Source organism: Hippopotamus amphibius, chromosome 2 (assembly GCF_030028045.1).
Source record: "Hippopotamus amphibius kiboko isolate mHipAmp2 chromosome 2, mHipAmp2.hap2, whole genome shotgun sequence".
In the NCBI taxonomy this organism is placed as follows: domain Eukaryota; kingdom Metazoa; phylum Chordata; class Mammalia; order Artiodactyla; family Hippopotamidae; genus Hippopotamus; species Hippopotamus amphibius.
Window position 1 is genome coordinate 55368482 of NC_080187.1, and position 26910 is coordinate 55395391.

Consider the following 26910-nt stretch of genomic DNA (forward strand, 5'->3'; position numbering starts at 1 on the left):
CTAGATGATTTTGAGAATCTGCTTATCAAACATTTCAACTCCAGCTAGACTCTCTGACTCTACACTCTGGGGTAAACTCTTCCTTCCCCATCCCAACATAAAACTGTAGGCTGGCTTCTGGGGGGTTTCTAGACTGAGGACCATCAAGCCTGGTTGTATCACACTGATATCACACTGAAAGCAAATTAAGTGCCCAGCAGGATGCTGATGTCCACTTGCCAGCCCTCTCTCCCCTTCGGCTCCCAGAAAACTGACTGCCAGTCTTAGACTCTCCAAAGTGAAAGATGAAGATGATCAAACAACAAAAAAATCTTAAAGATAAATATTGGGGGTTCCCTTGTGAAACAGCCCATCTGGATCACCCCACAGTGAAACCCCGAGTTGACCCACCCATATCCACAGATCTTTCAAATAGCTTTTTCAGTCCTCCACTCTTTTTAAAGTTTTAAAATTATTTATTTATTTATTTGTTTGTTTATTTATTTTTATTGGCTGTGTTGGGTCTTCGTTGCTGCGTGCGGGCTTTCAATAGTTGCAGAGAGTGGGGGCTACTCTTCATTGTAGTGCACAGGCTTCTTATTGCGGTGGCTTCTCTTGTTGCGGAGCATGGGCTCTAGGCATGTGGGCTTCAGTAGTTGCGGTGCATGGGCTCAGTAGTTGTGGCTCGTGGGCTCTAGAGCACAGGCTTAGTAGTTGTGGCACATGGTGTTTGTTGCTCCACAGCATGTGAGATCTTCCCAGACCAGGGCTCAAACCCATATACTCTGCATTGGCAGGCAGATTCTTTTTTTTTTTTCCTTTAAGAACTTTTATTGAGATACAATTGGCATATAATAAACTGCATGTATTTGAAGTGTACAATTTGATATATTTTTTCTTATTAGTAACGTATGTATGGCAATCCCAACCTCTCAATTCATCCCACCCCAATCCCCCCCTGCTTTCCCCACTTGGTGTCCATATGTTTGTTCTCTACATCAGTGTCTCTATTTCTGCCTTGCAAACTGGTTGATTTGTACCATTTTTCTATATTCTGCATATATGTGTTAGTATACGGTATTTGTTTTTCTCTTTCTGACTCACTTTACTCTGTATGACAGTCTCTAGGTCCATCCATTTCTCTACAAATGTCCCAATTTCCTTCCTTTTTACAGCTGAGTAATATTCCATTGTATATATGTACCACATCTTCTTTATCCATTCATCTGTTGATGGACATTTAGGTTGCTTCCATGAACTGGCTATTGTACATAGTGCTGCAATGAACATTGGAGTGTGTGTGTCTTTTTGAATTATGGTTTTCTCTGGGTATATGCCCAGTAGTGGAATTGCTGGGTCATATGGTAACTCTATTTTTAGTTTTGCAAGGAACCTCCATACTGTTCTCCATAGTGACTGTATCCATTTGCATTCCCACCAACAGTGCAAGAGGGTTCCCTTTTCTCCACACCCTCTCCAGCATTTACTGTTTGTAGGTTTTCTGATGATGCCCATTCTAACCAGTGTGAGGTGACACCTCATTGTAGTTTTGATTTGCATTTCTCTAATAATTAGTGATGTTGAGCAGCTTCTCATGTGCCTCTTGGCCATCTGTATGTCTTCTTTGGAGAAATGCCTATTTAGGTCTCCCGCCCATTTTTTGATTGGATTGTTTGGGTTTTGTTTTTGGTATTGAGCTGCATGAACTGTTTATATGTTTTGGAGATTAATCCTTTGTATGTTGATTTGTTTGCAAATATTTTCTCCCATTCTGAGGGCTGTCTTTTCATCTTGCTTATAGTTTCCTTTGCTGTGCAGAAGCTTTGAAATTTCATTAGGTCCCACTTATTTATTTTTGTTTTTATTTCCATTACTCTAGGAGGTGGGTCAAAAAAGATCTTGCTGTGATTTATGTCAAAGAGTATTCTTCCTATGTTTTCCTCTAGGAGTTTTATAGTGTCTGGCCTTACATTTAGGTCTTTAATCCATTTTGAGTTTATTTTTGTGTATGGTGTTAGGGAGTGTTCTAATTTCATTCTTTTACATGTAGCTGTCCAGTTTTCCCAGCACCACTTATTGAAGAGGCTGGCAGGCTGATTCTTAACCACTGCACCACCAGGGAAGCCCCAGTCCTCCACTCTTAAACATGAGAGCCATCAAGACTTTAGAGAAAAGTCTCTCACATAAGAGATAAAGACCAAAACAAAGAGAATATAAGCAGCTTAGAAAAAACAAAGACAATTACTGGGAGAAGAAAATATTTCTTAGAAAGTATCATTAATATCTTTATGGAAATTTGTGAAGATATTGCATTGATGAGAAAAGAAATTTCTTTGATTAAAATGTATCGCAGAGTAAGAAACTCCTGGAAATTAAAAAAATTACTAGTAGAATTTTTTAAAATTAAAAGGACATTTGCAAGATAAATTCAAGGAAATGTCCCCAAAATTAGGACAAAAATGAGAAGATGGAAGCTGGGAGTGAAAAACTAGGAAAACTAGAATACTTGTCTGGGAAGTCCAATATCTGAATAAGAAGAGTTTTGAAAAAGAAAAGGCAGAGGGGAGGGAAGCAAATTGTGAAGGGAATAATTCAAGAAAATTTCCCAGAAATATAGAACCTGAGATTTCAGATTGAAAGATCTCATTTAGTGCCTGGAACAATGGGTAAAAACTGACCCACATCAACACTCATCTTTGTAAAATTTCAAAACACCGGGGACAGAGAAAGTTTCAATACTTCTAAAGAGGAAAGGAAGAAGGTCGGTGATAAGAATGGTTTTGAATTTCATAATAATGGAAGCTAGAGGACAATGGCAGAATGCCTTCAACATTTGGAGGAAAAATATCTCAACTTAGAATTGTATACCCATACAAACTATCGGTCAAGGGTGAAGGAAAAAGTAAAGATATTTTCAGCCGTGCAAAGTCTCCATGACAACAACAAAAAACCCCCCAAAGTCTCCATAACAGTATTCCACTGTAAATATGCTCCACCAACCAAGGAAGAGAAAGGCAGAGTGATAAGAAATCAGAGGCTCCAACAAAGGAGACGCTCCAGGATTAAGGTGAACGAAAATCTCTGGATAACAGCCATGAACTAGGTGTAGAGAGAAATTGGTCCATATGAAGCCAGTCAGAAAGTTTGGGGAGATACCTTCAGAAATATAAATTAGTAGGATATCTGATGTATTTGATTATATTGGGTTGGCCAAAAAGTTCATTGGGTGTTTCATAGCATCTTATAGAAAAACCCAAATGAACTTTTTGACCAACCCAATATTTAGGTGAGATGGTTGCAAATGAAGCAGTGGAGATTGGAGAAGAATTCATGATACATAAATAGAAAACCACAGAATCAGAAAAATAAGGTAATTATTAGCTCCAGGGAAAATCAAATGTTGTAGAAGAGAATTTATTGCATGGCTTGGCTATGAATAGTATCTACATAGTCATAATAAAATAAGCTGAAAAACAACCTAAAAAAAGTATGAGATGGCTTCATTAGGAGGGCAGGGGAAAGAATGTGTTTGAGGTGGGAGGTAAGGAAAGCTAATTCTTTTCTCCATAGTGGGAACAGATAATGCATATAACACACAAAACTCAAGAAATAGCAGGAAGTGTGTAATTTAGAATGGTAGAAATAAATATAAAAAATAACAGTTTAAAGATTGAAAATGTGTGCCTATGGGAATTGGGATTTGGGTTTGAGCATTTAGGGAGCTGTTGCTTTCATGATAAACCTGTAGAACTATTTGGGGATTTAAAAAATTATTTTAAATGCATGCATATCTTTGATAAATGTAAAATCTAAATTAAAGAAAGAAAACCTTCATGTTGCAGTGGCTGTGATATATATCCCGTGCCTCAGGAAGGGGGAGAAAGAAAGAGACATAGTCTATCACTTGATATGCTGTCTGATTCCTTTACTCTTTCCCTCACTCTCCCTTCTCTTTCCCTCCCCTTCTCTTTTTCCATGTATTTGCCTTGTTTTCCTCTATTTAATCTCCATCATTCTTTCTCAATTTCCCTTCAACTTTTTCCCTTTTTTCTCCTTTTCTCTCTTTCTGGCATGATATGTAGCCAAAATATCTTTATTATTATTACTCATTATATTTATTGAATATAATGTTTCCTGTTCTTAGTTCTTAATATTAAAAGCATGCATGGAATGTTCTTTCTTTCCCCCAACCAAAGCAATCTTAAAATCCGTTTAAGTTACTTTTTAACAAGGTGGAGAAATTTTCCCTGTAAAGGCATTTCGTTGTACAAGAGAAACTAACACAAGATCGTAAAGCAATTATACTCCTATATATATATACATATAAAGGCACTCTTAGACTTGGGAGAGATGTCAGCAGTCACTGGGTCCAACCAGTCACCTGGTGTAGGAGACCCCACTGCAGTACTTCTGTTCAGCACAGATTACATAGGCTCTGGTTAAACGATGTGAATTTTCAGCCAGGACACCCAGATCCAGACAGCTCAGTGGTGAATAAAAGCTTCTATATGTTACATGGAAATCTGTCTCTCCCTCTCTACGATAGTTTTTACAAAACCTAACACTCTTCCCCATATATAACGGCTCTTGATATATCTGTCAACAGAAATCACATCCCCTTGAGTGATTTCTGCTCTGGGTTAAACACTGCTCTTTCTTGTAGGTTTCTGGACCCTTCTCTACCCTAGTCACCCCTGTGGGCACCCTCTAAGCTGCAATTTACTCTTTCAGTTGGAGGCACCTAGAACTGAATGTACTTACCAGGTGTGAGCTCAGTGATGCAAACTGCAGGAGCTCTGTCACCTCCGTTTTTCTGCTCATCATGCTTCTGTTGATGCAGTCTAAGTTTTGAAATAGCTGAAAATCTATTTCTCTCAACTCTTGCTGACTTACACCAACCTCAAAGTTATTTAAAATCTTGTATTTTTTTTCTTATGTGTTCCTGAGAGGCCTGGGTATCCCATATCCTGTATATAAACACATGAGTTTTTTCAGCATTGCTGTCTGTTTTACATTTATCCTAGGAAATCTCTTGTGAGTTTTGGCCCAGATTTTCACCCTGTTTGAGAAGTTTCTTATGATTCACTTGAATGAACATGTTTGGCTCCCAATTACAAATTGCTCACATTAAAATTACTTCATCACCCAATTCCCAAACAAAATTTACATCATCTCAGCTCCAAGACAGATTCCCTTCAATCCCCTCGCTATATGACCCGCATTGGGTCCCCTGGGCCATTGAGTTTGATAATAGGAGGAGGTCTGGGCAAGCCCTACTCCTGGGTCTCTGGCCTGTGCACATGATGGGGAGTGGGGCCCATGACCTTTACTGTCTACAGTTCTGGACCAGTGTCAGAAAACCTGAGCTGTCTCCTGTAATCCATCATCCCCACACCTTCTGGGAAATGAATGAAAATGAGCCGAGCACATGGGGACGAAGCAGATGGTTGGGTGGATTCCATACTGGACGTGGAGCAGGGAACTCCACGAGGCGGAGGCCCCTGCTCCCACTGTCTCAGACTCCGTGCCAGCTGTCAGCAGCTGGACACTAAAGAGAGAATCACATCACGATGAATACTCCATCTATCAGGGGCTGTCAACTCTGAAAAAATGATAAAAATGGCTAACATTTGCGAAGGGCTTTGAGTTTTCAACATCCCTCTCCCTTGTAATAACTCTTGAGACAGGAAGGCCAGGGAGCAGTTAATCCAGTTTGACAGATGAGGAAACCAAGATTTGAAGAGGTTTGGAGATTTGCCCACACCCACAGCACTTGGGAGCGTGGAGCTGGAGGCAAGATTGGGCGTCCTACCTTGGAATCCAGTGTCCTCTCCACAAGGCATCTCTGAAGCCACTGTCAGGTCATCAATTAGTAAATGTTGACCTACCACCTTCCCTGGGCCTGTTGCTGGGCTAGAGGCTGGAGTGGGGACACACAAGAGTATAACACATGAACCCTGACCTCCATGAGCTCAGAGCAAGCTACAGCACTTTGTTCAGGCACATGAGCAGGCGGGGCAGCCTCTGAGCACAAGAGCCATTGAGAGAAGAGGAGGCCTGGTGGGTGGAGTATGCTTCAGGTGAGGGGCAGGTCATGGGCTGGTCCTGCAGGGTGAGCTGTGTTGGAAAGTCTGGGGCGGTAGTGGTGGCAGACAGGCAGTAGGTGGTTGTCCGTGGGGAGGGGTGAGAAGGGACCAGCCTAAGTAGGGGTCAAGGTGAAGAAAACAGGATAGAGAGGGTGAGCTGATAGCAGCCATTGGCGTTGAGCAAGGAGGGGAAACTCATGCTTAGGCATCCAGCTCACAAACATTTATGGGGCTGTGCTGCAGGCTGGGGTGACAATGACAATTGGGATAGGGTCCCTCCCTCAGGAAGGTGACAGGCAGGATTATCTTACGTCCTCGCAGGATGAATGTCCCCTCCCCACACGCCAGTAGCATGAGACATCTTCTACTGTTTGGCACTCAGAGGAATAAGACTTACAATTTTCTAAAATTTGTTTTTGTTTAAATTGTAAACAAAGCCTTCTTACTACGTTAGCTCAGAAGTTCCTTCAGTGTGAGCTGTGGAACACTAGCCTTGTTCTCTGTGTGCATTTAACCAGGAAGAAATCTTAACACTCCAACCCCCTCTTGGAGAGGTGCCATGCTCAATAGCATCTTAAAAGCTCTGATAAGTCCTGCAATAAAAGGACACTTTTGCTTTCACCAGAGAACCCTTTGGCAAGGGACGCCTAAGAACATCTCATGAAATTCGTGGGTTCACAGTCACTGTCTCATCCCATCCGATCCTCACAACTGCCCTGTGGAAAGGGCTTATTATCTTTATGTCCAATGAGAATACTGAGACCAAGAACTTGGTGCTTTGCCCAAGGACATGCATGTAGGAATCCTCAGGTTAAGGTCTAAACTCGACACTATGAGTCTTCGGCTTTGTCCTAATTCAAACTTACAGTGTCTGAATCATCTTTGAAGCTGATTATTGTATTTTTCCTAATTAACAAAGTATATATACTTATGGGGGGGGGGGTGAATACAGAAAGTTATGGAGGAGGAAATAAAAGTCACTAGGAATGACTGAAAGATGATCAGACATAGACTCTCCCAGAAGCCTGGGCCGTTCTGATTCAGAAGCCCCCTTTCCTTGGGTACATCCTTCCTCCCCTTACATTTAGCTCCTATTGGCAGGGGGCGGTGGGGCCAGTGGCTGGAAGTGGTTGATGAATTTCAGTTAAAATCAGGTGGGGGACTTTCCTAGTGGTGCAGTGGTTAAGAACCCACCTGCCAATGCAGGGGACACGGGTTCGAGCCCTGGTCCAGGAAGATCCCACATGCTGCGGAGCAACTAAGCCGGTGTGCCACAACTACTGAGCCTGTGCTCTAGAGCCCGCCAGCCACAATTACTGGAACCTATGCACCTAGAGGCCGTGCTCCGCAATAGGAGAAGCCACTGCAGTGAGAAGCCTGTGCACCACAATGAAGAGTAGCCCCCACTTGCCACAACTAGAGAAAGCCTGAGCACAGCATCAAAGACCCAACACAGCCAATAAATAAATAAATAAATAATATTTAGTTCTACTAACAATTAAAAAAAAAAAAGATCAGGTGGGTACTTTGAGATCAAACCATAAGATGACAAACCAGAAAGCATTTACACTATTGATCAAACTTGTATAAAACCACACGAGCCAAATTCCTACATTGTTTCATGTGTGTACAATAACTGCTTTTTACCAAAATTCTCCTGAACAAGACCTCAATTGATGAAGCTCACTGTATAATTAAACAGTAGTTACTTTTTTAAAATGGTAAGTGTAAATTCTGTGTTTTGAGAGATTATGTACTTTTCACCAGGACTTTCCTAGGAAGCCTACAACAACAGAAAAAATGAACACTGGTTTTTGAACCATGGACAAAAATCATTTTTTAATATTTATATTTCACCTGAACCAGGTTAAAAACAAATGAAGAAGACTAACTGTAAAAATTATAAAGAGTATATTTTTGTAGAGCAGGTCACAAATGAAGAAATAACAAGATACCTAGATCGTTACATTCATGGAGACAGAAAGTAGATGGGGGCTCCCAGGGGCTGGGAGAGGGGAGTGGGGGGGTTATTATTTGACAGGTATGGAGTTTCTGTTTTGCAAAATGAAAAGAATTCTGGAGATGGGTTGCACAACACTTTGGATATACTTAACTACTGAACTACATATTTAAAAATAGTCAAGATGGTATACTTTATGTGTATTTTAGCACAGTTAATTTTTTTAAATTTAAAAAATAAAAATAAATTGGGCATTTGGGATTAACAGATACACACTACTATATACAAAATAGATAAACAACAAGGACCTACTATATAGCACAAGGAACTATATTCAATATCTTATAATAACCTATAATGGAAAGGAATCTGAAAAACAATATATATGTTATGTATATATATATATATAAAACAACACTGTAAGTCAACCATACTTCAATTTAAAAAAATAAATAAATTATGGTGAAGATATAGGAAAGAAAAACCAACTAAATATATGATACAGGACCTTCGTGCTCCCCAGAAAAAGAGGATGCCGTGAGAAGGGCAGCGGCCTGGGCTTCCCACTGTGCTCAGAATAATCCAGGTCCTTCCTCCTGCATTCTCTGTGCCAGCCATACAGGCCTCCTGTCTGCTGCACGCCCCCACACCCACCCCCCAGCACATCTACTTTGTCTCCATACTGGGGCCTGTGAATCTACTTGTTCCCTGTGCCTAGAACACCTTTCCTCCAGATCTTCACACAACACATGTCTGTGTAGTGCTCGCTATGTGCCAGGCACTGGTGTAGGCATTTGGGATGCATGAATGAGCTGCCTTCATGGAGCTGATGTTCTACAGACCATAAACAATACAGTAGTAACCATCCGCAAGCGTAGTGAATTATGTGGTAAGTTAGGTCTATTAGGGTAATAAAAAAAAAAAAGACCAAAAGTGGAGCAGGGTAAGGAGAGTCTCCAGGCAGGTCCTGGAGAGCGATTTTAAACAGGATCCTTAGGGTCAGCCCCACTGAGAAGGTGACATTTGGGAAAAGGCTTGGAAGGAGGCAAAAGAGTTCACTTTGCAAACATGTAGGGGAACCACTCCAGGCAGATAGAACAGTCAACACAAATCCATCAGGCAGTGACCTGCTGGTGTAACTGGAGGTACACAGACAGCTGGGAATTCAGGCCCAGAGTTCAGGTGAAAAAATCAGACAAAATTAGCACAGATACAGGAGCTCAACTTCACTGGTCATCAAGGAAATGCAAATTAAAACCACGGTATGATGATGATTCCACAAAAGAGAAACATCACTAACACAGGCGAGGACGTGGAGCAACTGGAACGCTCACACTTTGCTGGAGGAGGGTAAACTGGTACAATCACTTTGCAAAATTCTTGGGCAACATCTACTGAAGCTGAACACAGGCCAGCTATGACCCAGCAACTCCCTTCCAAAGTATATACCCAAGAGGAATGCACCCATATGTTCACCAGGAGACACACATGCAAACATTCATAGCAGTAGTCTTTATAATAGTCAAAACTTGGAATCTACCCAAATGGCCATCCACAGTAGAAGGGAGATTCACATCCTGGAGCATTTACAGCAATAAGAATGAATGAACTACTGCTAAGCACAAGAAAAGGGAACAAGCTCAAACATGATGTTGAAGCCAGACACGCAGTAAATGATTCCATGTATGTGAAGTTCAAAAACAGGCAAAATCATCTATGCTGATGGAGTATGGGATAGTGGTGACCTGGGCTGGGGGGATTAGGGACCAGAGGGACACAAGGAGAGCTTCTGAGGTACTTGGCATGTTCTGCTCTTGACTCAGGTGCTGGTTTCTATTCAGTTTGTGAAGAATGTGCAAATTGGATTATGATCTGTCCATTTCTCCTTAGATATGTTAAACATTTTAGAGTTTTTTTTAAAAAAGATTCTTGTTGAGGGGGGGAAAGAATCTTTGTGGGGGGGGGGAACAAAGTCAGGTCTAAGCGTGAAGGTTTGAGATTTATCCAACCTGAAGCCATAAGGAGCCTCTTGAGGGGTGCTGGGCTGTGATTCTCTGCTCTCATACCTTCTCTCCCCTTGGACTGAGATCCTGAAGGACAGGGGCTGGGCCTAATTCATGTTTATAGAAACATTTGGAATACATTGCATGAAGGTTACACAACAGATGTTTGTTGAATGAACAACTGAACGTATGGATGGAATCCCTGCAGATGTAGAGGCTCTAGAGGTAGAGGACGGTTGTGGATGTTGCATCCGGGAGTCCAGCATCGTGACCTTCAGTTTCAGCATTGCTGGTTTTCTCCATATGAAAACTGAAGATAATAACTCTCTCCCCACCTCCACCCTAGACAGTTGTTGGGACAATTAAATGAAATCATTCAAAGAAAGCAGGAAGCACTTGAGCACATTGGTGTGCCTCGTTGTCTTCCACATCCATAAATGTAGCTACTTCAGAAGTTTATTCCATTCTCCTTCAATACAATCACAGTTTCATAATTCTGTCTGGGGGGAAATGCCTATTATAAATGCCTTCCGAGACTGAATGGAAGCAAGCCATTTTTGGACCATGCTGATTTCAGGTGACAAGAAGTTATCATCTGAGGTATGAGCTGCCAGAAGGACTCTCACTCACTAGAAAACATGCCTCCCAGGTCATTCCTATACTTCACTATCAAATGTCTCCTCGCCTGTTTGGGCAGCTTTATTCATAACAGACAAAGATTGGACACAACCCAAATGCCTATCAAAAGAAGAATGGATAAACTAATTGTGCTCTATGCGTATAGTGAAATATCACTCAGTCAAATGAAAAACACAAAGAATGAACTACTGCTACGTACACTGATATAGACAAATCTTATCACTATAAGAAGTGAAATGAATCAGAAATGAATGAGAGAAAGGCTTGTCCTTTTGCCTGAAGCTATTGAGTCTAAGAGGATAAGTTTCATTCTTCCTGCACTTGTATAGCTTAATGGTTCTACACCCACTCGTGGGTCTCATGTGCAGAGAATGAGACCTCTCTATGTCTGTATCATCAATTACTAATGGTAAGGAGAGGCTCAGCCAATAGCCTGAGCTGCATTTGGGTCCCCATCCTTCCCTTCCCCTGTGGGCAGGGCACACCAGCGTAGGAGTGTTTAAAAAAATGCTTTATACCCTCCTACAGTGTTGGTGGGAATGTAAAATTTGTGCCACCTCTATGGAGAACAGTATAGAGGTTCCTTAAAAAACTAAAAATAGAGTTACCATATGATCCAGCAATCCCACTCCTGGACATATGTCCAGAAAAAATGAAAACTCTAATTCCAAAAGATACATGCACCCTAATGTTCATAGCAGCACTATTTACAACGCCCAAGACATGGAAGCAACCTAAGTGTCCATCGACAGATGAATGGATAAAGAAGATGTGAAACATATGCACAATGGAATATTACTCAGCCATAAAAAAGAATGAAACCATGCCATTTGCAGTAATATGGATGAACCTAGAGATTATCATACTAAGTGAAGTGAGAAAGACAAGTATTGTATGATATCATTTATATGCAGAACTTAAAATATGACACAAATAAACTTATTTACAAAACAGAAACAGACTCAGAGACATAGAAAACAACTTCATGGTGACCAAAGGGGAAAGAGGGTGGGGGAGGGATAAATTGTGAATTTGGTATTAACAGATACACACTACTATATATAAAATAGATAACCAACAAGTTCCTACTGTATGGCACAGGGAACTATATTCAATACCTTGTAATAACATATAATGGAAAAGAATCTGAAAAAGAATATATATATAACATATATATAAATGAACCATTTTGCTGTACACCTGAAACATTGTGAATCATTAAATATACTTCATTAAAAAAATGCTTTGTTTTATGTAAAGTAGGACATCACCAGGGTCTCACCAACCATGGTATTTATTGCTAATATATACATCTCCGCAATGAGATCCCTGGGACATAACATTTTGAGCACAATTCCTGCTATTTGTAAGATTACATTCCCAGGAATATTGGCAACTTGATGGGTGACTAAAACACTCTTTCATCAGAGGCGGTTAGGGGAGTGGTTCGAGGCACAGAGCGTACAGTCAAACTGCCTGGAGTGGAATCTAGCTCTGCCACTTGCAGGCTACTTGATCTTGGACAAGACACTTATTTCCTCTGTCTCTATGAAATGGGAATAATAGCAGTACCTACCTCATAGGGTTGTTGTCAAGGTTAAATGAGTTAATATATGAAAAGTACTTGGAATTGCCTAGCACAGGGTATGTTCTATGAAGTGATTTTTCTCACCTCTTCCTCCTCCTCCTCCTCTTTCTCCCCATCCCCTCCCCTCCTTCTTCCTCTTCCTTCTCCTCCAATTATTATTATTCTCACCATCATTATGATATAATTACTGTGTTTTCTTGTAAAATGGAGCCTTGGAGCCTTACATTGTAGCTGCCTCCCAGGGATGGCCAGGAAGTGCAGTCACTGCAAATGACTAAGACATTTGTGACTCAGCTGTGGTTTGGTGGATGCACAGTGGGGAGAGATGAGCCTTGGCAAAGTATTCTCATGTATGAGGTCTGACCCTCAAGGGTTGAGGCTGAATTTGTAACCAATAAATGGGAGTGTGTTCCTGAATGTTACCTTTAGAGCTCTTTCCCCCAGGCGGTGGGGGACAGGACGGCATATACGTAAACTGACCATGTGCCTTGGTTCAGACTCTTTCTGGAATTTCCCTGATGCCTCTCCCATCACCACCTCAATCTGAAGGTAATTACCCCCTTAACATTATGGTGAGACCTTCGTTTACATGTAGTCAGTTATGCTTCAGTTTACACTAGGTTTACAGTTATTTTGCCCAAGCCCACCTCTCAGCCTGGACTGCAGCCCTGAGGACAGCGGGCTCCTCTCATTCACCCCTGTGTCCTGACCCTTGTGCAATGTCAGTGCTTCAGAAATGCTGGCTTCCTTGCTGAGTTGCATTGAACCTGACTTTGGGAAGTTCCTTTAGCACTCCCAGAACCCTCTTCTGAATCTCCCCAGTGTGGGCAATCTGTGTCCTTTACGGGTGGCTGTGACTCCAGGAAAACACAGAAAGAAATTCTAAGCCAAGTTTGGTGAATGAATTGAGCAATGCCAATTCTGTCCTATAAATAAATTTATAAGGTTGGTTTTCTTGCGTGGCTCATAAGCCAGGTCTAGTTGCCATCCCAGTAGAAGCTTTCCAAAAAGTATCTTGAGCAGGGCCTTTAGAACAGGCGGGTGGAGTCCCAAGACCAAGTCGGCTCTGGACCCAGCGGGCGTTCCTGCGTGGGGTTGTAATGCTCATATTGGCCACTAGAGGGGGGACGCGTCCCAAGCCCCAGGGGAGCCTCGCAACTGCTCCGAGAACTTTATAAAGCCTGGCGGCCAGAGCAGCCGCAGTTCACAGCTCAGTCAGTACCTAGCAGAGTCGCTCGCTGGTGCCTCCACAGGACATCTCCCGAGCGCTGCCCGAGGCTGACCGAGGCGAGGCACCGAGACAGGGACTCCCACCTGGGCACAAGACTGAGTCTTGCCTCCTGACCTGATCCACCTGGAGAAGTGACCCCCAAGACCCTGGGCACTGTGCAGCCTCTTTCTATGACTCGGTCTGGATTTGGTTGGTGGTGGGGACGAGCTCTGAGGGGCTGCTTGGGTCGCGGGGCAGTGGCAACAGACAGCTCTCCAGCCACCATGGCGAATGCCGGAAACTGAGGGGACGGGCCCTGCAGCCTCATTGGGGGCACTCAGGTGAGTCTCGGCACTGACTCTGTCCTACCCCCCGGGCACGGCTTCCTAAAGGCAGCTGGCGAACGCAGGGCACTGGGTTTGAGCATCCCCAGGATGAGCAGTGTGGAGGCGTGGGTGCTGGGTGGGCAGGTCCTAGCTGTCAGCCTGGGGGATGTGCTGGGGCCTCATCCAGCTGCCTGGGCTGGTGGGTGTGAGCCCGCATTTGGGAGCCAGAGGAAGCGATTGCCTTAGTGGCAACTCTGCCTGGCTCGTGTCACAGCCCCAGAGCCTATTCAGGGAGCAGATGGTACAGGTGACAGTCCCCCTACGTGTGTGGGGAGTGTGTGTGCATGCGTGTGCCTGTGGGTGTGCCCAGCAGTGGAACATATGAAGGCAGAGCTTATTTATATACCGTCTGCGCCTCTCCAGCTCTGGGTTATGATTTAGATGAACTAAGTATCGTTAGAGGAGGAAAGGGCTTAAAACCTACTTAGCGACTCTCTCTCCAGAGAGGGCCATGTGCATGGTGATCTCTATTTGGTTTGGGTAAGTTATGAGCCCCGTAGAGTTAGATGCTGGAACCCAGCAAGGCTCGGGCCACCCCTTCAGCAGAAAGAATTGACTGAGTCCTTCTGCTGCGCAGAGGGGGACTTTGAGAGTCAGGGTCCAGCTCTCAGCTCTGGTCTGCATTCACAACTGCCTTTCCCAAGGGATCCAAACAGCACTGTTTCTGGGACCAGCTAGGCAGAAGGGTGGCCCCAGGAACCCAGAGACCCCCATACCTGGCTGCTTGGCAAGATCAGAAGATGCTGGAGGGCTGTTGGTTCTCACAAGCCTCCACCACCAACTCCTTGCATGTCCCTGTCCATACAGCCCGCCCACGTGCCCTGTTCCACACGAGGCTCGCAGTGACTGAGTGGCTGGCAGATGTGTTCTCCCCATCACAGAGGTAATGGCCTAAGGCTGAACGAGCTCAGCTGATTGGGCCAAGTTCCCCAGGGATAAGAAGTGGAGCCCCCACTCCCCACAGGACACTTTGGCGTCTCTACCCTGCCCACGTTTCCATGGCCCTGGTCTCCTCGCTTCCAGCTCTCTTGGCTCCAGGGCTCCTACTTGGCCCTCTTCATTGCATCACCTGGGGCCCGAAAGGTAGCCACTGAAAGGGACTGACACACACTTCCTGGACAGAGCGACGTCACGCTGAACCAGTGCCCTGGGTGGGAGGCCTCACTCTCTCTGACATCCACTGGTTTCTGCCCCTCTGGGCCTTGTTTGGCTTATCTTTAGAATGGGAACAACAGAGGCCACCTGTCTCCCTCACAGTGCTCCTGGGAAGCAGGGAGATCCCGACCATGGGGGACGCACGCGCACATATGCGGGGGAGGGGGGATGATGGAGGGCGTTGCTCTATCGTCACTGCACTTGGCAGTTATTAATGCAGACTTGGCCCGAAGGCTATGAGACCAATGATCAGAAGGTCCAAATTCCTGCCCCCCATCCCCCAAGAAAGAAAAACAGCCCAAAATAAAACCTGGGGCAGACAGAATGTTCTTAGGTTTCATTCCCAAGTAACAAGCATTAGCAGAGTCCGCTGAGCACTTCCAATCTCATGGTGCTCACATCTGGCCTCCTGCTCGCCGGCCCCTCTCCCCAGCAGGCTCCTCAGGGCTTCTGCTCCACTAGCTGAGGGGCGGGGAGGGGACAGCGGAGGGGCCGCCCTACAGACACGTTCCAGATAACGAGCCTTGCATTCCAGTTCTGGTCCAGGAGCTGATGGGCAGAGAGGGAAGGTGGAGAGGCAGATGGAGAAACTGGTCCAAGCCCGGCCCCGCACCTCCACCCCCGGCACTCGGTGCCTCCGTGGGCTCTGGGCGGCAGCTGCTGTTGTCTTTGGCAGAGAGAGGGTTCTCTGTCTCAGAAGAGACACTGGCCTCCTGCTTCGAAGCTCCCCAGGACTGAGGCCAGAGGGCGGGGTGCCGTACAGAGTGCTCGTTAAATGAGGGAGGGTCCCCTGTAGCTGAGCAGCGGTGGATTCGCCCGGGGCCCCACCTAGAGGCCCTCCCTGGGTGGAGGACTTGGACAGAGGGCCGGCATCAGGCGACTCGCAAACTGGACACGACGGCAGCCCAGAGAAGCTGGGCTGGGAGCCATCTGGGGGTTCCAGGAACCCCAGGGAGCAGGGAGGAGAGATGCTGCCAGGGCTGTGGGCTCCCCTCCACCCCTCCCTCCCACTGGCTGGAGGAAAGGCCCACAGGGTCTGGGAACACCCTGAATGTGCATGTGTGTGTGCATGTGTGTGTGTGCATGTGTGAACACGTATGCAGAGCAAGCGGCATCTCATTACTTGAAGTCAAGAGCAGAAACCCCATCCTTCCCTCCTGGGCCAGTGGAAGGACAGGTGGGATTGCCACTGGTCAGCTCTGGCCTCCTCTCAGCTCTGAGGTCAGAGGTCCCTGGAGAGAAAGGTCAAGTTGTGAAAATAGGGAATTTGTGTTTGCTGTGCCTTGTGCAGGGGTCTGGCCAGCCTCCCCCTTCGTTGTGGATGGCACAGGGTGGAGGCCTCCTTTCCCTTGGGTCAGTGGCCGTTGTCCCCCCACCGCCACCTGCCAGGCCCTGTCCCTTCCTCACAGCGGTGGACACTGGCTAGGCTCTTTGGGCCTCAGGGTCAAGTTGGCTCCACACTGGGCCTGGGATCCTTTCATCCTCTCCAGGGGCCTTTATCTTCCAAAGAATTCACTTTTTAAAAGTGGATTTGGGGGTTCAATATCCAGATAATCAAAGAGCATCAGACCCAAAAGTCAAGCTAAATCAATGGCTGGAACTGAGTGGAAAGCAGAGAGTCATTTGTAAAACCACTGAGCATTTATGTGGGAAAAGGATATCAAGTATTTTATGTAAATAAATACTTTGTGATCTGACTCTGCTGATGAATTCTTCTTATTACACAAAGAATGCAAATGTATCATAGAAAACCCAGAAAATCCAGCAAACAAAAATGAGCCCAAATCCCCACAATCCCCACCAGAGTCCTGTAACACCCAGAGAAGCCCAGAACATCTCTGAATATAAGCTTTCCTGTCACGTACTAGGGACATGTGTAGATATTACAAAATGGGATGGCATTGTGCACATGTGTGTAAACGAGGCTGGTTCATTTCAAATAGTGCAGCATTTCCCCATGTCGATGGGACGTTCCTGGAATTCCATGGGGTCCACCCAAAGCCCCAGCGATCCAGCCTCAGAAGGCCATCCGGACATCGGGGCCCTCCTCTGGTCTAAGGCTGCCCAGGCCTGAGTGTCAGGGGGACTCCACTGAGGCCTCCTGCCCCTTGGGCTCCCGTGGGGGTAAATGTCTTCTTTGGTCCCCCGAACCCAGCTCCTCTGACTGGTCAGCCTGGCTGGGTTTGGGAGCAGTTGTGGTCTTAGTGGTGTTGGCTGGTAGTCTCTGTACCCTGTTTTATGTCTAGTTTCCCCCCCCCATTTCCAGCATAGAACAGAAGCCCAAGTCTCTCTGAAGTGCTGGAGCTTGGAAACTACTCTGCTTGGAAACTATTCCTCCCAGCCCCATCTGGCATGGCCCTCGGTCCCCCCAGCACGGGGGCTCCAGCCCCACTGAGAGCTGTGAAGGTTGTGGGGGGGGAACAGACCCCATGATCAGAAAGGTCCAAAGGGCCTTGGCCTCCGCAGGCCAAGAAGGTTGATGAGGGGGATTCGGGGTCCTGGTAGCTGATGCCTGCTGATGAGGGAGGGTCCTAGTGTTCAGGCTCAGGGTCACCAGGGTGGGTGCCTTGCTCTACCCATTCATTTCTGTCTCCACCTACAGCTTATTCTCGTTCTTTCTGCCCTGCATTCTCCCTCCCTCTCCTGCTGCTGCTGCTGTAGGACGCGATGGAGAACAAAGCCATGTACCTGCGCGCCACTGTGAGCGAACGCGACTCTGGCTCCATCTTTGAGGAGCCCTTTGATGGCAGGAGCCTGTCCAAGCTGAACCTGTGTGAGGATGGTGAGTGCCTCTGGCTCGGTCTTGGGTGTGAGATCGGCCCTTCCCCCCCCTTGGCATTTCCCCAGGGTGAAGGTGACCCCCACCTAATAGTGCCCAGGTTGAACGTCATACTTGGAAAGGTCTTTTCTGTATGTTTTCTCATTTGTGTATCTCAACACACCTGTGTGACCAGCGAGATGAGACCCATTTTACAGATGAGCTAGTGGAAGGTGAGAAAAGCACTAAGCATCACACAGCGTGTCAGTCATAGAGGGGCCCCAGCACTGAGTCTCCTGACTCCTAGGGCAGTCCTCTTGCCTCTCTGCCATCCTCTCCTCTGGGTGAGGCTGGGATCATGCAAAAGGCAACTGAACCAAGAAGCCCAGACCCTCTCGGGTGATGAGCCGCCAATCCACTTCCTAAAGCATTTGCAAAGGGCACCTCTACAGGTGCTCATCCTCCCCCCGGGGCTGAGGCCCCAGGTCAGGGCACAGGAAGGGGCCTCATCCTAGTGATCCAGACAGCACTGCATCTCTGGGGGCTGGTTATTTATTTGCTAAAACTCTGGAGCAAACAGATGTAGTTTCCTCAAGAGGAGCTCAGAGCACCTTGCCAACCGCTGGCTCCTCTGCATCCCGCACAGAGCTCGACACTTAGTAGGTGCTTAATAAATGCTTCTTGCCTGAATGGATACACTCCTCTTTGCAGTGAGTATAGGAGAGGAGAGCTTTGTCCCTGCTTCCAAGATGAATAGGAGGAAATGCACAGGAGAGTTTTGTAAAGACTTACTGTCAGGGAGCTGGAGATGGCTGTCTTAGTGTTCTCCAAAGAAACAGAACCAGTAGGATGTCTACACACACAAAGAAATTGATTATGAGGAACTGACTCACATGGTTATGGAGGCTGAGAAGTCCCATGATCTGCTGTCTGTAGACTAGAGACCCAGGAAAGACAGTGGCATAGTTCAGTCTGTGTCAGAAGGCCTGAGAACCAGAGAAGCCAATGGTGTAAATCACAGTCTGGGAGCCAGAGAGGATGCGATGATATGCCCCAGCTCCCCAGCAGGCAGGCAGGCCGGCCGGCAGCAAGAAGTAAATTCCTCCACCTTTTGTGCTACTCAGGCCCTCGGCTGATTAGATGAGGCCCACCCACACTGGGGAGGACAGTCTGCTCTACTGATTCTACCAATTTAAAAGCTAATCTCATCCAGAAACACCCTCACAGACACCCAGAAATGATGTTTAAGCTGGGTACCCTGTGGCCAACTAAGTTGACACATAAAATTAACCACCTTAGACACATTTATTCAAGCTCCTTTTTCTCAAGCACCATGTTTCATTGCACTCCACTCTGCCAGCTGCCTTTGCCTTGAAACGACTCAAAATTAGAAATGACTCCCCTCATTCTACCCTGTCTTTCCTCCCATGGGGTGCTGAGTGTCAGAAGGGAAGCTGGATGGCTCAGAAAGGCAGGGATTGGGGATTGTCTGAAGAGGGAGAGGAGACAGGAGATTTGGGCTCCTCACCTGCCCTAGTAAACTACCCACCATCAGAGCTCTTCCTCTGGATTCCAGTCAACAAACACACTGTGAGGACCCACAATGTGTCAAGCTATGGGTTAGGTGCCAGAGATGCTCCAGAGAGGAATTAAACCATCCTTGCCCTCCAAGGGCATCTGATCCCAGTGGAAGGGACTGGCATGAGGACGATTACCCACCATGTAAAGGGGGTAAAAATATGTGTGATTATTAAAGTCAAGCAGAGCAAAGCCTTTCTGGTGAAAGCCCTAAAGACTGAATATGATTTTGTAAGAGAAGAGGTAGATGGGAAAAGGTATTACCAGCTGAGTTGCACTGAGACAGGCCAGTATTTCTGTCAAGTTAATGACATGTGGGAAGAGAGGAAGGACTCCAGGTGCTGAAGTGCTAGCCAGCGCTCAGCTCTTTCCCATCAGCACATTAGCAAAGACCAAGCTGGCTTTCACATCCTTTATCTACCCTCTCTCCCCACTGGCCCATCAGTAAAGAGGCCTGGTTTGGCAAGGAAGAACCGGGCTACAGCTCAGAGGGGTAATGGCAGGACCACCGGGGCCAGCCTGGTGTGCCAGTGGGGAAGGGCATGGCATGGCGCCCCTGGGGTGGGGAGGGGCCTAGGGTGAGGTGTCATAGGGCCATCATTTCCCCTTCTCTTGATCTCATCTCACTTTTCTGAAACCAAGATAAAAAAGGCCAATTGGACCAAAAGGGCTGAAAGAATAACAGTAACCCCATCCATGGGGAGAGCTGGTTAGAGGGCAATTTTAGAATCAGGTCAGCAAGTGTCTTTGGGGATCACCTGAGCCCCAGTATCCCGTGAAGTGTGGACAGCAGAGATCGGAAGATGTAGGCTGGAGGCTGACTCCTCCCTCCTCAGGCATGTGACCTAATGGGCACATCCCCTCTCTGGGCCTCAGTGTCTCCAGCTCAGTGCTCCATGGGGGCAGAGGGGGTTTCTCTGAGGTTCCACCCAGTCCTAAAGTTCTGTGCACAGAAACAGACTTGGTTGTTGCCTTTGTGGCGTGGTCCTTTTAAAACCTAAGTTGGAGCAAAGCCCAGCAAAGGCTCCCACCTCGATGGGAGTAAAAATCCAGGCACTCACTGTGGCCAAGTAGGCTCTGACCTTCACAGTGGACCTGCTGGCACGTTCTCCCCGGTGTACGCTGCTTCCAGACCCACCCAGCTGCCCCTCACCTCCTACTGATCTTTGCTCAAATGTTACCTCCCTGTCAGGACTTCCTGTCCCCCCTCCACACCCATTTCCCTGCTTCTCCTTTTCCTTTTTCACATGGTGCTAGTCCCCTCAGCACGCTATATCATCTTCTTATTACTCTCTGTTCCTCTCGGGAAGAACATAGGCTGGACCAGGGCAGGCATCTCTGTTTTGTTCTTCAGTGTCTCCCAGCCTGACACGTAGCAGGTGCTCCTAAGTATTTGTTGAATGACTGAGTGAACGAACTAATGGATGAACAAACACAGGGGTCCTTGAAATCTAAAGGTGGCAAATACATTCTAAACCTGATGTCCACATTGTCTGGGTCTCCTCCACGCTTCATTCCTAGACGCTAGACACAGGGTGGGGGGAGTGTGAGGACCCTGGAAAGCCTGGAGTGTTGACATGAAACCACCACCTAGAAGCTCCTGGGTTTCTGGCTTGATCTGCCCACTTCCATGTCATTTCCAGCAGGAAAATAGTGAGCTCTGATTGGCGCAATTCAAGCCAGATTTGATCTGTTTCACTGGCACTTCACTGCTTCGATCCTCATCTGTGGAGAGTAACAGGAAAGGGAGGAAGGGGTGGGGCTGGCAGGGGAGGAGGGAGGTTGAGGGCAAAGCAGAGGTGGACGGAGGTGGGGACCCTGCCTTGAGCAATTAAAGCAGTGTCGGCTTGGGCTGCAAGTCCCTCCCAGGACTTTCCCCTTGAAAGCAGGGAGATGGGAGGAGGGGTGGTGCCTCCTCTTGGCCTGGGGCATCTTGGGATCAGGGGAAGCAAAGCTGCAAAACTGCAGCCCAGATATTAAGGTATGACTCAGGCTTTAACGCAGGTGGGACTTTAAAGATGTTAGGGTGTAAACTCCTTATTTACAGATCCTGCACTGACAACTCCCTCCCCCTCTCCCCTTCCCTCCTCCTCCTCCTCTGCCTCCACCCCTCCCTTCTGTTCACGAACCAGGTGAGAGGGAAGCTGAGGGGCCATTAGGGCTTCGGCTCCCCTGCCCCCACCATGACAGGCTATCCTGCCCCTCTCCTGCGTGATGTCTCCCACATCCTTCCAGGCTCTCTCCTTCGCACCTGTGCTCCGTGGCAATACCTTTGGGACCTCTCCATCCTCTGCACCCCTCGGCTGGGCCACCTCTTAGGACCCTGCCTGTCTCCTTCTTGTGTCTGAGCCCCACTGTGGGCGGGAAGGCGACCAGGGCAGGGACCTCCTCACCTCTGGGTCTCCAGTGGGGAAGAGCATGGGTTCCACCTATGTGGCTAAAATTCGTGGGCGGGCTTAGAATGCGACAGCCAAGGTCTTCCAGCCAAGCCCCCTCTGACTTCGGTGCCCACTGACACCTCCTTTGGAGGAGAAACCCAAACAGGGGCCATCTGGGCCTGCGACCCCTCCTCCACCCACCTCCTCTTGCCTCCCTCCACCTCCCCGCTCACCTCCCTGGTCCTGCCTTTCTCTTCCCGCCTGGACAGCTGAAGCCTCTCCAGTCTGGCTCCAGGATGTGGAGGGCTGGGCGTGGGTGGCGTTTGGCTGGGACTGGCTCCTCCACGGCCCTCTCCCAGGGCCAGAGAGAGGTGTTAGTGTCAGAAAAATATTGCAGTCATGCTCACCCCGCGGCCTCGGGCCCTCCAGCACACGCCCAGCGTCGTGCATCGGCCGCAGATGGGCTGCTCGCAGAGGTAATGAGTTACACATGCTCCTGGCTGTGCCCGGACGCCTGCAGCCAGGCTGCTGAGTTTAGGGCCCTAGCTCCCCATTCCTGAGCCCCTGCCCCATAAAATTAAATTATTCCACTAGGGGAACCCCACATCTACTTTCTCATCCATCAAATCTCCCTCGTTCATCTGGCGAAGCTGAAGGCTGCCAGGCAGCTGCCCAAGGGTGGGAATAGATTTCCTGGGAGGGTCTGGCTGGGGCCTCACAGAGGGTCCCACCCTCTACAGGTTGGAGAATCAGGCGCTGGAGCAGGAGGGCAGAGATGTTAACTCGTGTGGTGCCCTGGTGTGCTCAGCTCTGCCAGCTAACTAACTCCGTGCTCACTGGAGCTGGTGGCCAGGTGGGATCCTGAGTCTCGCTGGCCACTGGAGACCATCCCTCCACAAGAGCAGGGACAGCCCAGGGAGGTGCCAAAACCTAAATGTTGAACTTTGGCAAGTCTGGGCTTAGTGTGGGGTATCTTCTGTTGCCCCTCCACACCCACCCGCCACCACTCACTGCTCTCTGTCTTGTGGGGAGCTGCCCTGGAATTTGGGGAGGACGGAAGATGGGAGGTTGGTGTGTTTATTCTCCAGCTGCTGCCCTGTGGAGTCACCTTGGGCTGCTGTGTCCTTCCACCAGCGATTACAGCTCCTCTAAGCCACCCTCTCCACTCGGGCTTTCTCCTTCCAGGCTCCAGTAACTGCTCCCCTTCTGGGCTCTGTAACCAAGGTGGTTGCTGTCCAAGGACACCTCTCTGGCCCTTGTGGGCATCTTACATGCTGGCCACACCTTTGCACACGTTCCCTTTCAGTCCTATGAAATTTCCTAATTTGAGTGGGCCATCTGTTTCGCTGGGGCCCTGACCCTCTCATCCTCAGTGTTCCCATCTGCAAAATGGGAATAATGTTACTCAACTCATGGGACCCATGGGGGAATCAGGTGATATAACCTGAGTAAAGCACTTCAGACACAGAGCACCCTCAATACACACATATTTCACCTCCCTTGCCCTTGGGGAGTCCCCTGCACACCTCGGGGAATTGGAGAAGGACGGGGGAGGTGAGGAGGTCAGAAACAGCTGCTGCCACCCAGGGTCTCCCCGGAAGCACGCACATCACTTCTCAGAGACCCCTGGCCTGGACAGTGTTTCAAGGCTGATTCCTCCCTGCTGCTAAAGAAAGCAGAGTTTCAGTTAGTGGGCTGCATCATGAAGCCTAGATACTCAAGGAAACCAAGTAAGTTCTTTTAGTCCTATTCGCGAAATAGTACAGTAGAATCTGTAAGAAATATTCTGGGTCCCGAGGGCACCTGGCTCAGTGGCAGGTGTGAGTCTGCCCATCCCCCCATCCCCATCAGAAGATCCCTGAGATTGGCTACTGGAAGAGTCGAGGTGTACGTTTCATTGTCCCTGGGTGGAGGCTGGCATTTGGCCCGGACCACACACAGCCTTACTCGCCCCTGGCAGCTGAGTTCACGCAAGGAACTGGGACCTCATTTGTCTAAAGAGGACAGGGTTTTATGGTGCTGCTGGTGAGTGCAGAAATAAAACATCTTTGTTCCTGCCCTCAAGGGGCTTAAAGTCCCTGGAAGACACAGACCCTGCATTATAATGTGATTCCTTCTCTAATGGAAGTGCAATTGGAGGGGAGAATTCCCAGTCGGCCTTGGGATGGACGAAGGAAGGGAGGATATGGGAGAGAGCGGATAACGTAAATCATGGAATGGGAGTTGGACAAGAAGGGGAGGCTGGATGGGAGATGGAAGGAGTGGAAAGGCGTGGGGTCCACGGTTAGTAGGTCCCAGTGAGGTCGGGAAATGCCAAGTTGGACATTCTCTTCCTGGATGGAGAGCACCAGGAAGACCCGAGATGTACCTTTCACCTGGGACGTGTGAGATCGGGATTAAGAAAGGGCCTCGATTATTGGTCAAGCCAATCAAATTGTAATGTGACCCACACGTGCAACTTTAAATTTTCTAGTAGCCATATGAAAAGGTAAAGAGACACAGATGAAATTAGTTTAAATACAGGACTATATTTGATTTAATCCAGTATACCCAAAATAGTATCAGTTTGAGATGTAATCACTGTAAAAGTGATGGAGGTATTTATACATTTTTACTCGGGTTGAGCCTTCAAAATCTGGTGCGTATTTTGCATTTTGAGCCCGTCTTATTTTTGGCCACATTTCAAGTGCATCAGGGAGATCGTGACCTCAGGAGAGGTGGGAAAATAAGGAAGAGTGAGAACTGAAGATTGAGAGAGAGCAACAGTGAGCCTGGTGATGGGAAGGGGAGTAGGTGTCCCTTAGCAATGAGGAGAAGCCTACAATTGTGTGTTGTGACAGCTGGGGCTTTTAGGGAGAAGAGAGAGAAGTTCTGGAAAAAACGAGGAGCAAAAAAAACCACCTACTGCACCTTTAGGTCAGTGGCTTGAATGTGGGAGAGAGAAGCCCATACTTGAGAAGACAAGGGAAGTAGGGTTCAGTCAGAAGGAGAAAGTAAAAGAAATGTTTGAGCAGATGTTGGGGAAATCAGGGATCTTTCTTTTCCTCCCTTCCTCCCTTCCTCCCTCCCTTCCTCCCTCCCTTCCTCCCTCCCTTCCTCCCTCCCTTCCTCCCTCCCTTCCTTCCTTCCTTCCTTCCTTCCTTCCTTCCTTCCTTCCATACCTCGGGGCTTGTGGGATTTTAGTTCCCTGATCAGGGGTTTAACCCGGGGCCCTCGGCAGTGAGAGCACGGAGCCCTAACCACTGGGCAGCCAGGGGATTCCCAGGGACTTTTCTGATGACTGGCTGGGAGGTCTGGGGCCAAAGTGGGAAGATTTCAGCAGATGGGGAGGGAGATGGGGGTCAAAGGAGGAGAAACAAGGCTGTTTGCGGATCACAATGGGTGACGGGGAGCCCTGGGGCTTCTGTGGGCCTGATAGAAGCCACGACCAAGGCCTCAGTGAGACTGGGTTGCTGATCTCAGGCAGAACTGCTGGCAAGACTGAGTGTTGGTGATAGGGGCCTTGCCAGGAGCACACAAAGTCGTAGGGCACCAGTGCCCCCTCCCAGCTGTGGCATGTGGGCCAGGGGAAGGGGGCCTTGTCCTGGAGCGCCAAGAGCTCTGGAGGTCATTTTGGCCCTTGTGGAGACAGGGAGATCGGGGGAGGCCAAGGCAGATGGGGGGCAGGGGGCAGGGGTCTGGTGGAAGTGATGATACAGTGTGACACACAGAAGCAGTCATGATACAGAGGCGCCCCTTGATGCCCTTGATGGAGCCCGCTGCACAGTCAGTTGCTGTGCTTGGGGCTTGGATACATCGTCTCCATTAAACCTCAGGACGTATGGACGTATTATTATTCCAGGTTTGTCCGTGAGAAAATGAAGTCTTAGGTGAAGCAAATTGCCCAAGATCACCCAGCTGGTCAGAGGCAGAGCCTGGATTCAAATCCACATTTGCCTGGTCCTTAAACCCCACCCCTGAGGACAGCTCACCCTGTTCACTGAGGTTCCAGGACGTGGAGACCCTGTCCTTTCAAGAACCAGGCTGGTGGTGGAGAGGGGCTGTGAGAGCAGATTCTTGGAGTTTCAGGTTTCAGAGGTGGAGACGTCCTGGGTGATGACAAAGCTAGGGCGGGGCCGTGGGAATAAACGGCTCTGATGCAGGAGGCAGATGGAATGAATTATTCTAAGAGGAAATAGATAGAAACCCAAATAGGTTTGGACAAGAGCACAAGAACAGGGCCTTAAATGGGACACTAACCTCTAGGGACATTAGGTCACAGAAATGCCCCTCCCTCCCCAGCATCCCTCCCCCTTCCCCCCGCCATCTCCTGGGGCTTCTGGCCTGGAGTCTAACCTGCATATGCAGAGTTCAGCTGTAGGACTGGGAAGATATAAACACAGCCATGAAGAGGGGGCCCCGCAGGGTAGGGCTGGCGGGGACCCTGTCCTGCAGACACAGATGCTGGTTGACCTAAGGCCCAGCCACAGAGCTGATGGGGGCCCACGACGGTCCCAGCCTTCCGCACGGTGTCCTGAAGCCCACCTGCTCTCTGGTGCCTTCCTACGTCCTGCTATCTGACTTGAGGTTGAGTTCAAGTCCAGATAACCCAAGATGTTCATAGTGGGCAGAAGAAGCTTATCTTTAGGAAGTCTTGTTAAGAGAGGCGGCTACAGGGAGGGGCCGCTAGCTCCTCTCCTAGCACTCAGTGTGGGTGAGTTTCTACCATCCACCCTCACCTGGGGGAGCACAGGGAATCCAGCTATGGAGGAGGGACTGGGAAGACAGAACATACAGAGACAGGAGACAGATGACAGCAATCAGGTTGGGAGCAGCAGACTGAAGAAGCTCACGAGGGCAAGGGGAGACGGGTGGCAAGCTTCCCGTCTGAAGCTTGCAGGAACCCTTTGGTTTATGGTGGTTCAGCTCTCACAGAGCACTATTCACCCTTTTTTTTTTTTTTTAAATATTTATTTGTTTATTTAGCAGCACGGGGTATCTTCTTCGTTGCTGCGTGTGGGATCTAGTTCTCTGACCAGGGATCGAACCCCAGCCCCCAACATTGGGAGCACGGAGTCTTAACCACTGGGCCACCAGGAAAGCCCCAAGCACTATTCACTTTTAAAACATCTCTGTTTGAAAATATCATAGTTTGTCCACGAGTGAAAGTGAGCTTGATCTTGTCCCTTTGCCTGGTGAGTTCTACCTCGG

The 26910-nt window shown here is 48.1% G+C and overlaps 1 protein-coding gene across 3 annotated transcripts in view; it reads left to right on the plus strand.

Moving 5' to 3' along the window:
• Positions 1-13475: 13475 nt before the first annotated feature.
• The window catches only part of SCARA5 (scavenger receptor class A member 5), a 117472-nt gene continuing 104037 nt past the window's right edge, over positions 13476-26910 (plus strand). For 2 of the 3 annotated variants that reach the window (XM_057725248.1, XM_057725251.1), the window contains exons 1-2: positions 13476-13806; positions 17668-17788. In XM_057725248.1, the coding sequence (XP_057581231.1) occupies positions 17674-17788 (115 nt within the window). In that variant the 5' untranslated portion in view covers positions 13476-13806; positions 17668-17673. Of the gene's footprint in view, positions 13807-14655; positions 14735-17667; positions 17789-26910 lie in introns of those variants that run through there. The other variant, XM_057725249.1, reaches the window with a different exon arrangement.